At 37.6% G+C, this 13,578-nt stretch overlaps 1 protein-coding gene across 4 annotated transcripts in view; it reads right to left on the minus strand.

Moving 5' to 3' along the window:
- Positions 1-13,578, minus strand: part of MYO3A (myosin IIIA) — a 240,351-nt gene that overhangs the window by 32,852 nt on the left and 193,921 nt on the right. For 2 of the 4 annotated variants that reach the window (XM_049096892.1, XM_025463904.3), the window contains 4 exons: positions 12,106-12,268; positions 9,951-10,068; positions 5,295-6,192; positions 3,110-3,254 (listed from right to left, as the gene is read on the minus strand). In XM_049096892.1, the coding sequence (XP_048952849.1) occupies positions 3,110-3,254; positions 5,295-6,192; positions 9,951-10,068; positions 12,106-12,268 (1,324 nt within the window). The remainder of the gene's footprint in view (positions 1-3,109; positions 3,255-5,294; positions 6,193-9,950; positions 10,069-12,105; positions 12,269-13,578) is intronic. The other 2 variants (XR_007403741.1, XM_025463908.3) reach the window with 1 other exon arrangement.

Below are 13,578 nucleotides of genomic sequence, written 5' to 3' on the forward strand. Positions count from 1 at the left end.
GTTTCCCTCTGCATAACCCATCTCACCTCTCTCACTCTAAAATAAGTAAACACATCTTTAAAAAAAAAAAGAGAATCTTTTTTTTTCTGACTGGAGGGGTTTAAAATCAGATAATATATACAAATCAATAAACATTTAAAGAATGTAATGTTACATTTTTTTGTTATTGTAAAAATCATACTTTCAAATCTTCACTGGTCACTGTACTTTATTATATTGTAATTCCTGGGGGAAATTAAGCAGTGTTCTGTCCAATTAATAAGCAGTTGCTGAATGTCTACTGTGTGATGAATGTGTGCCAGGGTAACAGAAAAACGAGTATGGAGTAGTATATGAAACGGTCCTGCTTGCATAGGGTTGGAAATCTATTTGAGGAGGACAAAACCAATCTACACAAAATAACTTTGAGGATAAGTAAATGTTGACTATGGTACTGATAATCTATTCCCTCCAACAAATGTGCACCTGACTACCTGTGTGAAGTTTGTGATGTCAGCAAGTGCATGAAGATACCTGGGAAAATCACTAGAGCTTGAGGAATACAGAATGGGTGGCAGGAATTCTTGGCTTCAATGTTGTTAGAAGATTGGCAAACTCAGGTTGTTTTATAATGAAAGTCAGAGTCTAAAATTTAGCCTAGAGTTTGCCTATCCTGAGGTAAAAGAAATACATCCTAAGGTACAATAATAGACCTAGAATCATTGTAGGGATTGAATAGTGACAAGTGACCAAGCAATGTCTGGCCCAATTTGTGACCTCAGCTGGAATTCTTTAAACAAATATATGTGATAAATGTTCATAGGCTATTCAATAATTTTTTAAGAAGTTGCATATATCATTAAAATATACGAATATAGATTATATCCAATGATAAATCCTAGCAGATGTTATAAGTGAAATTTCGAAAAATGTAGCATAATGATTATTTGTATCCCCTTTTCCATTTGTATTTATTATAACATTAAAAAACATTCTGGTGAATTTAGTAAGTAATTGTCAATGCATAAGAAATTCAATGGATATTTTCTAATTCCCTTCTTACTTGCTCTGTCATTCTATATGACACCCTAGAAACCTTCTTCCTGGGCCTTCTGGGGTACTGGGCTTCCTGGTGTTCTTCCCAGCTCTCTGGTTGCTTCTTCTTTGCTGATCTGTATATGTCTGAACTCCTGATCTAGGCTCTCTTTTCTCATGGCCAGTGGACTTACTGAATGATCTCTTGGCTTCTGTTGCTACACACTTATCCACCTGCCTACCTGACAGGTCTTCTACCGACTAACCTTTGCTTCGGACTGTTCACCTTGTCAGCCACCACTGCATCTGAACCACCATCATCTCTTTCTGGCCTTCTGTGTTTATTTGTTGTGCCATCAATGAATGCAATGCAATCAGAATGATCTTTCAAAAATGCAGTTGTCTACAGCATGGTTGAATTTTCAGTGTACAACGATTCAGATGTACAAAAATGCAACTTAGTTTTCCTAAAAGTGAACTTAACGTTTACCTCTTAGTGCTCATTTCCACTTTCTAGTGTTACATCATTATTTTTTAATTATTTATTTTAGAGAGAGAGAAAGACAGAATAAGTAGGGGGAGGGGCAGAGGGAGAGACTCTCAAGCAGACTTATATACACTTTTTATTAAACACACACACACACACACACACACACACACACACACACAGAGTCCCCAAGATATTTAAAAGTGTGAGTCATAGCAAAACATCAGTAGCCGCTCCTCCCTCCCTATCTACACCCTACCTAGGAAGATCACCCCCCACCCCACCCCTCCTTTCCCAATAAGCACAGGGCTGAGCTGCTTATACAGGGAACACTACCTGGCTTCCTGTGCTTCTCCTATATATACTACCAGCACCTCCCTGCCCCATGCTCATCAGGTGCAGCCATCAAACTAATGGGTACCTGGGCTCTGACTTGTTAAGTTGCTTCTTAACAGCAAGGGGTTCTGGGCCAGGGCCTGAGGGCAGTGGTGGTAGGAAGGGCCAGAGAGCCACTTTTTTTTTTAAAGTTTCATTGTAGCTTTTGACTTGAAAATAATATGGCAGGATAACTGACCGAAACATTAAGATATTTTCCCTTCAATATCAGACTAGTGGCCAAGCTCATCTCAGTATTTTCCTGCCTAAGGGATTTTCCAGAAGTTGGATGAGGTGAGCAGTATTTATCGGCCTTTGGCAAGAGCCAAACTCCTTGCAGAGGTGCTGCCAGGTGTCCTGGTGGGGGTGGTGAGAGTGCGAGGTCTCCAAAGAAAGTGAGGGAAAAGAAGTACAGATTCTCCCAGAGAGAGGTCTGCAAGGCCCTCAGTGGCTGCCCCCACTGGGGGAGGTGATAAGGCTGCAGAGAGGAGGGCTACCTGGAGCACATGTGGACCAGGTGAGACTCCCAACTTGACGGTTTCCAGGTGTCCCCTGCAGGTAGGGGAGCACTACAGCTCCCGACTTGGAGGGGTCATGAGGCCAGCAAGGAGATGGGTGTCCCAACAGTAACTTTAAGGGCAAATAAGTAGTGACCCCAGGCTCAACCTGATCCTTTGGTAGATACATAAGGCTTCAGGGCCTTTGCACAGCCTTGGGGAGAGGAAAGCCTGATAAATACTGAGTCTGAATTCCATACCAGAGTGTGACTTAGGTTGATCAGAAGAAAATTTAGTAATGCATTTGGGTTTGTATATCCGAATAAAGATCTGAACCTTCCATATTCTACTTAAGGTGGCAGACATTGGCAAAGGGAATAGATATATTTTATTTTTTGCTCCCTTTTATCAAACCTGCACCCCACCCCACTCCCCCAAACTCCATCCCTCTCTATTCCCTTCTGGTGCCATATACCAAGTTCTAGTTAAAGAATATATAAAGTAAAAAAAAAGGAAAAAAGAGAAGAATTAAGTTAGAGAAAGTAGGAGGTGTGTGGAACATTCTGGAAAGGCTTTTATCTACTTAGGAGAAACGGGATGAAATGAAGGTTCTCCCCCAAACAGTTGGAACATAGTCATCTCAAATCTGCCATAGAATAAAGGTGAGAAACTAATAAACAAAGGATCTGGCACTGCTTTTCCCTTCAGGGAGTTCTAACTCTACTGATTTTTTTACCTGAAAGGCACTGCTGAGAAGAAACTCGTCTATTAATTGGCTTATGAGGATAGACACCCAGATAAAGAGGCTTCAGTTGCTGTGACAAAATCATTTCATTCAGTTTTTTCTGCAGAATGAAATATTCTTCAGATAACTTTGATATCTAAAAAGAAGGTCATGTGTCAGATTAGATCAAGGAAAAGAATTCAGAGGGCTCCACAGGTACCCCAGGGCCTGGTAAATTCCTGATTGCTGGCCCCTGGGACTCTCATGTGTGTCTTCTCCGGAACCCACCCTTGTCTGAAAACCCAAGGTCTGGAAAAGTCCTCACCTGACCAAGCCTCCCCCTCTGGGCTACTTGTACATCTCACATTCTCCATTTAAAACTGCCAAATAAAAAAATAATAATAATAAAAAAAATAAAACTGCCAAATAGGTCATGCTACACAAAGTGTTAGTTCTGTCCTGATCAACTCCTCCTGGGGTTCCTGAGACCTGGCTTCTGTCCCCATCACTGCAGCAATTGCCAAGCTCTTTTAGTGTGCAGATCCCCTCTGTTGCCTTGGATTGTGTTAAGCCCCTCCTTTCCACTCCAGTGTTCTCAGTCTGACTTCCGGGCCACTCTCCTCTGGCTCTACTCCTTCCATCCGGCCCCTCTGACTCATCTATATCACGGCTCTGGAAACACGGCTGTCCTGCTGGGTGGCAGGTGGGGCTCCTGTTTTCTGCCTCTGGCTTTGTCCCCATGGAGCACAGGATCTACTCCTGCAGCATGATTAGCCAGCTCTAGGGATATGACTTGGTAATTCTGCATCTCCTCAACACCTCTGATGCACAGCAGGTCAGGATTTGAATCCCCAATCTGGTCTTTAGCATGCAAAAACGTATGAACCAAGGAAAGGAAGGACTGTATGTACACTGAACTCTCTATTCCCTGTGCTAAAGAAAATAGGACCGGGAGGGGCTGATAGATCTCTATGAACAGCCAGAGCTGGAGATGTTTGGGCCAAACCTCTAACATGAAAGAGGTGTCCAAGAGCAGCTACTGTGCTTTCTTCCCCATGGACTCAGCCACTATTAAAGAGGCAAAAAAGCAGAGTTTAGGTACCCATGAGCATTAGGCAATCCCTTTTTAATCTAACGCATGATGGTTGGTCTTTTTTTTTCCTTCCTTCTCCTTCCTTCCTTCCTTCCTTCCTTCCTTCCTTCCTTCCTTCCTTCCTTCCTTCCTTCCTTCCTTCCTTCCTTCCTTCCTTCCTCCTTCCTTCCTTTTTTTTTTAAAAGTAGATTCCATGCTGGGTATGGAGCCTGATGCGGGGCTTGATCTCACAACCCTAAGACCAAGACCTGAGCTGAGATCAAGGGTTGGACTTAGCTGACTGAGCCACCCAGGCACCCCAAATGATACTTCTCCTGAAATTTCATATGCTATTGACTGTCCTGGTAGTGCATATTAACTTATAATATGCATTTTAGAGGTCGTGTAGTTAAAATCCTTCACCTTACATAGGAGAAAATAATGGTGCCTACACATGAACTGATTTTCTTAAGGTCAAATACCTAGACAGAAAACAAGATCTGGAAGTGGCATTACCAGGAGCTGCTTCCTGTGGTCTCACCCTCCCTAGGACTAATTTATCAGTGTTTCACGTCCACCCATGAGAAGCCCTAGGGCCACCTGTCCCCTTTTAGAAACAGCTGAAACATGTCTACTCATGGCACAAGATATTCTCCAACAGGGAACTTTTCTTTGTGGTTCCTCATTGTCATGATGTAACATGTAAATTTTTCCTCTTCGTTGCACGTATGTCTGAGTATGGCTACATGCCTAATTTTGACACCTAGTGATGTCTGCTCAAAATGTGTGGCAGAAAAAAGAGCATAGACTTCAGAGAATTTATAAAACTTTCTTTCTTTTTTAGCTATAATGAAAGATCTCAGATATGGAAATTAGCTGCAAAAACCGATGTTGAGTGTCCTTATTCTGTAAGATTTCTATCTTATCTTCTACTATTTCTTATGGCACATTGTTTTAAAAAATTATTGCTATTTGAATAGCAAAACCTTTGAGACATTATGGAGGTTTGCAGTTCCATAAAAACAGATGAAAGAATGAGTCAGTTTTTAATTAACTGTGTTTTCTTTGGTTACAGTGTGGTTCCCAGAGATTTCAACTAGTGAATAAGTCTGTTTATTTACATACCTGTTTTGAAAAGATTGCCAAATCACATGCTTCTTTCTCTAAAACTGCTTTCAAATCTTTGTCATTCTTTGTCCTGTTATTAAAGGATTCCTCATACCTTGTGGGATAGGAATACAAATCGTGAGGATTTCTTGCTACTTCCATTGGTGTTGCAACAACCTTTTGATTTTTAAAAGAAGACATCCGGTCCTTCCTCAATTGCTGCCTCCTTTTGTAGCCTCGGTATTTGCTCTGAATGAACACTGCTGCTCTGTCTTCCTCCTGGGCTTGGATCGTTGCTTTAGCCTGCCTCTCCCTGACTGGCCCAGGCCCTGGATGGCTTCTCTGCTGGCTGCATGCTGGTGCATTCTGGGTGACTACAGATGTCTTCTTTTCCTTGCTATTTGCGTTTTGATAAACTGACTTTTGGCTAAGACTAGGTTCCAAAGTTTTTTTAAAAGAAGGCTGCTTTGTCTCATTCTGTACTGACCAAAGTCCTGGGTAGCCTGGCCTTTCTGATAGGGCCTTCTTTTCTAGATATGCTGCTTTTGATTCTTCAAAATTCCTTTCCTCTGAATATCTCTGGTAGTAATTCTGGACCATACTGTCCTCCTTCTCCACTTTCCTTATTGTACTGTTTTCTTCCAGGTCTTTTGTGTACTTCTTTTTGGGATGTTCTTCTGTCCAAGTGTCCCTCACCAGATGCCGTTCTTGCTTAGCCTCTTCCCCAGTGATGTAATTCATTTTTTTCTGAGTTTGGTATCCTCTGTTGTTATTTTCAATAGCCATCGTGGCTTCTTCTTCAACTTTGATATTGGAAGTCTTCACTACAGATGTACTTTCTTTGTTGTTTGGAGCTGGCATGACTGTTTCATTAGTAGAGAGTGCATTTTCTGTCTGTTTCTTCACAAAAGATTCCCTGTGTAAAACATATCACATCTGAATATACAATACTAAACTGGAGCTTACTTACCTCTTCTGGCTATAACTACTTGGTAGTTATATGTAGTTATATATGTATATGGTAGTTATATATGTATAACTACATACTACGTGGTGTTGGGAGAATAGTAAAAGGGGCCAGAAGAAGCTCAAAGTAAAAACAACTCAAGTCGCATTAATCAAGTGTTTCCCAAATACTCTCTCTGGCAACAGCTATGGGCGGCTGCTCAAATAATGATAAAATCAGCTTTGACTTAGAAGGAGAAATATCCTAGCATATTTTCACTTAATGAGGCATTAAAATCCTAGGAATTTAATCACTTCAAAACATGTCTTTTTCAAAAGGAAATACCTACAGTGAAGAAAGGTTGTGGAAAATATATCTAAATTTGAGACTAGGAAGCAGGGTATGTTCACTAGGCTGATGGGCTGTATTTCATCAGCTTAAAGTATGCTGATCACAGGAAATATCTTGCAATATTAAAGAGAAGCAGTGTCCTGGCTATAGTTCATGATCATACAATATGTTGACCAAAATTGCACAATTGTTACTTTACCAATATCCTTCCAAAATTCCCTTGCCTTGAAGATAACATCTCTACAGCTCTCTTTTTTTAAGCCACATGGCTTTTTTTTTTCTTTTGATGAGGACCAAACCCTCACAAGAGCAATATGGCCATGAAAAGGGTGCTAAGGTACAGTGAAAAAGTCATAGCCTGACATGATAATTGGGGGTGGGGGTGGTTTGCCAAAAACTTTTCATTTTGGCTCAGGAAAGCCACTGGAGAATTTTGATATCTTGTATATCAAAGATATATATATCAAAGATATATCTTGATATCTGTTTGTACAGAAGGGCTTATCTTAGAGTCAAACTTGGAAAGTTATTGGAACTCAAATTTCCTAATTCCACTTGCTATTTCCTAGGCCTATGATAGCATCTTTAGGTTTACGCTAAAGAGGAGACGTAACAGAATCTCTGTTATTCTTCCAGGGACCAGAGAACTAGGTAGGGTACCAAGAACCTATAATTTCCAGAGTGGCTATGCTAGTATTTTGAATACCTTCATAATACCCCCAAAGAATGTCTATACTAGTCAAAATACAGTTAATGAGGAAAAGATAAGCAAATTAGATCACAAAGCTATAATCTAAGCAGTGTGGTATTGGCATAAAAACAAACTCATAGATTGATGGAACAGAATAGAAAGCCCAAAATAAGCACACACATTTATGGCCAATTAATTTACGAATTAATATGGGGGTTAGTAGAATATACAATGGGGGTAGGATAGTCTATTCAATGAATGGTGTTGGGAATCAGACAACCACATTCAAAATAATGAAACTGGATTCCTATCTTATACTATACAAAAATCAATTCAAAATGGATTAAAGACTCGAACATAAGACTTGAAATCATAAAACTCCTAGAAGAAAATGTAGGTGGTAAGCTCCATAATTTTGGTCTCAGCCATGGTTTTTTTGTGTGTTTGCTTTTCATTTTTGGGGATTTGATACAAAAAGCAAAGGCAACAAAAGCAAAAATAAACAAGACTACATAAAATAAAAAAGCTTCTGGGCAGCAGAGGAAACCATCAATAAAATGAAAAGGCAGCCTACTGAATGGGAGAAAATATTTGCAATTCCTATATCCAATAAAGGATTAATATCCAAAATATATAAAGAACTCACACAACCCAATAGCAAAAAAAATAAAAATAAAAAATAACCTGATTTAAAAATGGGCAGAGGATCTGAATAGGCATTTTTCAAAGAAGATTGAAGGCATTTTCAAATGGCCAACAGGTGCATGAAAAGGGACTCAACATCACTAATCATCAGGAAAAATGCAAATCAAAACCACAATGAGATATCATCTCACACCTCTTAGAATGGTTACTATTACAAAGGACAAAACAAGTATTGGTGATAATGAGAAGAAAAGAGAATCCTTATGCAGTGAGAATGTTGGTGGGAATGCAATTGGTACCATTATGGAAAACAATATGGAGGTTCCTCAAAAAAACTAAATAGCATTACCAGCAGCAATTCTACTTCTGGTTGTATATCCAAAGGAAACAAAACAATTATCTCAAAGAGATCTCTGCACTTCCATGTTCATTGAAGTACTATTCACAATAGCCAAGAGATGGAAATAACTTAAGTGTCCATTAATGGATGAATGGATAAAGAAGGTATGGTCTATGTATACAATGGAGTATTGTTCAGCCATGAGGAAGAAGGAAATCCTGCCATTTGTGATAACATGGATGAAATAAGCTAGACAGAGGAAGAAAAATACTGCATGGTATTATTTATGTGTGGAATCTGAAAATCAAAAGAAAAAGTCAATCTCATAGAAACAGAGAGTTGTGGTTGTGAAGGGTAGGTGGGGGAAATAAAAGTTGGTAAAAGGATATAACCTTCCATCTATACGATGACTTAATCTGAGGATCTCATGTAAATCATGGGACTATACATGTTTTGTAGAACTGAAATTTGCTAAGGGAGTACGTTTTAAATGTTCTCATTAAAAAAGCATAAAAAAGAACTATGTAAGGTGATGGATGTGGTAATGAATTAGATGGGGAAATCCTTTCACAATGTATACATCTATCAAATCATCATGATGCACACTTCAAATATCTTACAATTTTATATAAAAATTATACCTTAATGAAGTTGAAATTTTTAAAAAGATGAGTAAGTTTTTGGGATCTAATATACAGCATGGTGACTGTTAATGATACCGTATTATAGACCTGAAAGTTGTTAAGAGACGTGTTCTTACCACACACACACACACACAGTTGTAATTACAGGTGATGAAAATGTTAACTAACTTTACCATGGTAATTGTTTCACAATATATACGTGTATCAAACCACCATGTTGTACATCTTAAACTGACCCAGTGTTATATGTCAATTTGATCCCAATACATTTGGAAAAAAAAAAAAAAAAGACAAGGGTCCTGGGATTGGGGCTGAAATGCTCTTTATCTCTTATAAAGAGATACAACTTATTCATCTTTCGATCAACTTAAGTTTTACCAGTAAGGCAAAATCTATATACTTATATCCCTTCCCCTATTACTTACCAAGATCTTCCATGTCCCTACTGTACCCTTTGCATGTTTCATAGCAGAGTTAACTTGTGTTTCCAGAATCATGCATTTCATTGGTTATATTTCCTTTCCATGATTCTGTGAGCAATTGTTAGGGTCAGGGTTTTGTCTATTTATCTATGTGTCCCCACAGCTTAACATAAAGCCTTCTGTATGAATGAATTCAGGTGGATCTGCTAATATGCACTTAGAAATATAGATATGAAGGGTCAAGAGAAGAAAGGGCAAAGTGCCAAGCTTTGAAGATTGGATTATGACTTAGGAGTTAATGGCATATTGGTTATTAAGGTCATGGGAATGAATGAGAATGTCCAGAGATAATATTTAAATGTGGAGGAGGATTTAAATATGGAAAGAAGAGGAGGAATTAGCAAAGGATACTTAGAGTTAGGAGCAGAAATGCAGAGAGCAATCTGGCAGAAGCCTAGGAAGGAGAAAAAACTGTGGCACAAAAGGGCGGTCATTGGTGAAACGCCAATGAACTCCCAAACAGGACAAAGAACACAAGAGTGGCCACTGGCTGTTCACTGACATTTAATGGATATATATTAGAAACCTGAAAAACGTATAATGTTAAAATGGTATAAGAATGAACATCACTATACCTTTCATTTTCAAAGTTTTTCTTATAGTCAAATTTCTGATCATGAGTCTGAATGGTTGCTGTGTTTTTCATGTTAATGATTTCTTTTCTTTGTTTCCTGACTAGATGTCCTCTTGCAGCTGAAACATATAAGGTCCAGAGTAGTGTTAATCATAGTAAAGAAAAAGAAATTACTTAAGTGAATAGAAACAAATTTTTTGACCAACAATGTCAAAGGGGAAAATAGAATTAAAGACTCCAAATAGAACATGTTCATTAAAAATATTGTTCATTAAAAAAATTGTTCATTAACAAGATTCTTCTAGATGACAAGCAATAGCAAGAAAATAACTAATTGCCTTTTATATTAAGGCAAGTTCAAGGATGAACTAAAATGAAAGAGATGAAGTAAGCTGATGAAAAAGACAAAATGTATTCATTTGCTTAAAATCTACTAATAATTTACTTCAGTTATTTATGAGAGAAAGCCTTTATTATCTAAGTATATGTTTTGGACTTTTTGGCTAATTGTCCTTGGAATCAGGTATTTTCAGAATTCTGATTTAAACTTTTTTATTTTATAAAGGTAATTCAGAGGAAACAACATATATCCTCCTTAACATTCCCCATGTCAGGGCAGCATTCCATCATCAAAAACATGAATATTTCTCCAGAAAAGTAGTATTTTTACTATGGGCAATGAATAAAGGACTATAAATATTATGTCATGTTTCATTGCCAGATGAGTTATGAAAAACCTTTTCTTTTTTTTTTCTTAAGATTTTATTTATTTATTTGTGAGAGACACACAGAGAGAGGCAGAGACCCAGGCAGAGGGAGAAGCAGGCTCCACGCAGGGAGCCTGATGTGGGACTCCATCCTGGGGTTCCAGGATCACGCCCTGGGCCGAAGGCAAGTGCTCAACCACTGAGCCACCCAGGCATCCCTGAAAAACCTTTTCTTAAGTATTTTATAAATTTCAGAATCGTGGATAAAGAATTGGATTCCAAATTATAGGGATTTGCATTTTGATTCTGTAGTGAGAAAGTACCGGCTTTTAAATCCCCAAAGAGATGAACCATTATGAACTGACAGATCTGCAACTAGAACATGAATCTTTCAAATGTTAGTGATTCTGCTCGCCATGTCAGTGTTCTTCAGAAAGCAGGCTGCAAATCCATAGTGGATCATAAAATTGACTTAGTCAGCCAAATCTAGCATCTAAAAATGAAGTGGAATAAGCTGGAATAGAAAATATCAGAGTGCATTCCTTGTAGCATGTGTGTATATAAAATACAGAATACAAAATAAAATATAGTTTTTACTATGGAAGTCCAATCAACACATTTTGAAAGATACTGTATTAATCCATGCCAGGTTTTAAATTTAGTTTCTCACAGAAAAATGGAAAATGAAACCTAAAGTCTATTGATATGTTTTAATAAAAATTTGTGAAGTATGATTATAAATATTATTTCCCTACAGTTAATAGAAAGAAATGGATGCCCTTTAACAAAATGAGATTTAATCAAATGGTAAAAAATTATGGCAAGTATAACCTTTGGAATAAAGTAGGAAAAATGTTATTGTCCAGTGGATTATAATAATGATTTCTGAGATCTATAATTAATTCAATCACTTGTCATATCTTGCACAATAGGTCAACTGTGTTTCATTGATGCTTGGCAGAAAATTGAAAAATTAAATTATTTTATTTAAAACAAAACATTCAAATATTAAAAGTGTCAATCACTAAAACAATCTGATTTAGATTTGTATAGAGAAAATATCAATGTGACAGAGTCTGGAATTAAATACAAAAGCTAGGGATCCCTGGGTGGCGCAGCGGTTTAGCGCCTGCCTTTGGCCCAGGGCGCGATCCTGGAGACCCGGGATCGAATCCCACATCGGGCTTCCGGTGCATGGAGCCTGCTTCTCCCTCTGCCTATGTCTCTGCCTCTCTCTCTTTCTCTCTCTGTGACTATCATAAATAAATAAAAATTTAAAAAAAAAAAAAAAAAAAAAATAAATAAATAAATAAATACAAAAGCTACATAAGAATGGAGGTTTGTAAAAAAAAAAGAAAAAGAATGGAGGTTTGTATATAATATTAGATTTTATGTCCCTCTCTAGACGTTTAATATTTTGTTATACCATGAGACCACCTGAGTGATTACCTGACTGTATTATTATAGCACTCTCTTTCCTTTTCTCCTGTATTTTTTGGTATCTTCTTGAATCCAAGAATCCTCTGACACAGGCTTGAATCAAAATAAGCTTGTCAATGGCTTCCTTTCGCATTAAATTTAACTGTTCCACATGGTAGTATTTCAGGAACACCTTAAAAGAATTAAAATAAAATACAAATAAAATTATGGCACACAAATGTGAAACTGTCATGGGCTATGCTTTGAAGAACGGATTATATTCTGAATCTTTTTTTTTTTTTTTTTTATTCTGAATCTTTTTAAGATTTTGGACAGCACTATCTTTTTCTTCTTTGGCCTGAATTTTGCTATACCGGTACAGATTTTTATTCTTGAAAAAAACCTCTTTCGAGAAGGAATACTGTTTAGCAATCATAGTGTCATTTGCAACAGGTTTTGCTGAATGGGCCACTAAGAGTGGAGGATGTTCAGCTCTTTTATCAAAGTTTTAGCAACATACACTCTGAGCGAAGCTAAGTTTTATGTTTTTAAAAAACAACTATTTCCCAAATTTAAAAATCTTTACAAATCTAGTTGTAAGACAGAGGACACTTATAGCTGTAGCAATTCATTCATCAAACGTTTATAAGATCTGCTGTATGTACTTATCTCCTGTGGATACAAAGGTGAATAAGGCAGCCCTCTGGGGCTTTTAAGGGGAATAAGGCAGAGAGATGGCTCCAGACAGAACAACATTCTCACTAGACCCAGTGGCCACCAATGGAGAAAGGATGGCTGACTTTCAACCATTCTAGAATCAAGAGGGATTGAGGAAATGGAGGAGCCTGACAGCCTGGAGTGGTTCTCATTTAAGAGTTTTCTACCTCCTCCAGGAAATACGAAGATTTTTTGTTGTTGTTGTTGTTGTTTTAAAGGATACACTTCCTAATAAAAGTCACCTAAAAGAGTTTATTGAATCCACTAAGAAAGTTACTTAAATTCAAATATAACAGTTGAGCCATAAGAACTGGGAACATTGAATGTAGAATCCTCTGGGCAGTTCCATTACTTAAAAGCTTGGCACCACAGGCAAACAGTTGAGCATGATAGGTTTTGATTGAATTTAGTTTTAATTTCTATGGGATTCTACATGTTAATATATTTAGTCTATTCCACTGTTGACAATTCATTTAAAATTCAGTCTGTTTAAAAAGGTCATCTATTTATTTATTTATTTTTTGCACAGTATTAGAAATGTTTCCATATTGAATATTCTTATCCATCTTAATGAGATGGAAAGGTGAAGTGGAAAAATACAAATAGCTTTGAAATGCTACTTAAATACCAGGCAGAACTGGAACTGCAAACGGCCCTTTTAACAAGTTAAAACTCCACTGGAAGTTAGGCATGTGTTTCAGACCAGAAATCATGAGATTTCAGCCTAACAAAAGTCATCTTTGTGATCACCTAAAAGAAAATGGTGTAAATAAAATACACACCTTT

This window comes from Canis lupus, chromosome 2 (assembly GCF_003254725.2).
Source record: "Canis lupus dingo isolate Sandy chromosome 2, ASM325472v2, whole genome shotgun sequence".
Lineage (NCBI taxonomy): Eukaryota > Metazoa > Chordata > Mammalia > Carnivora > Canidae > Canis > Canis lupus.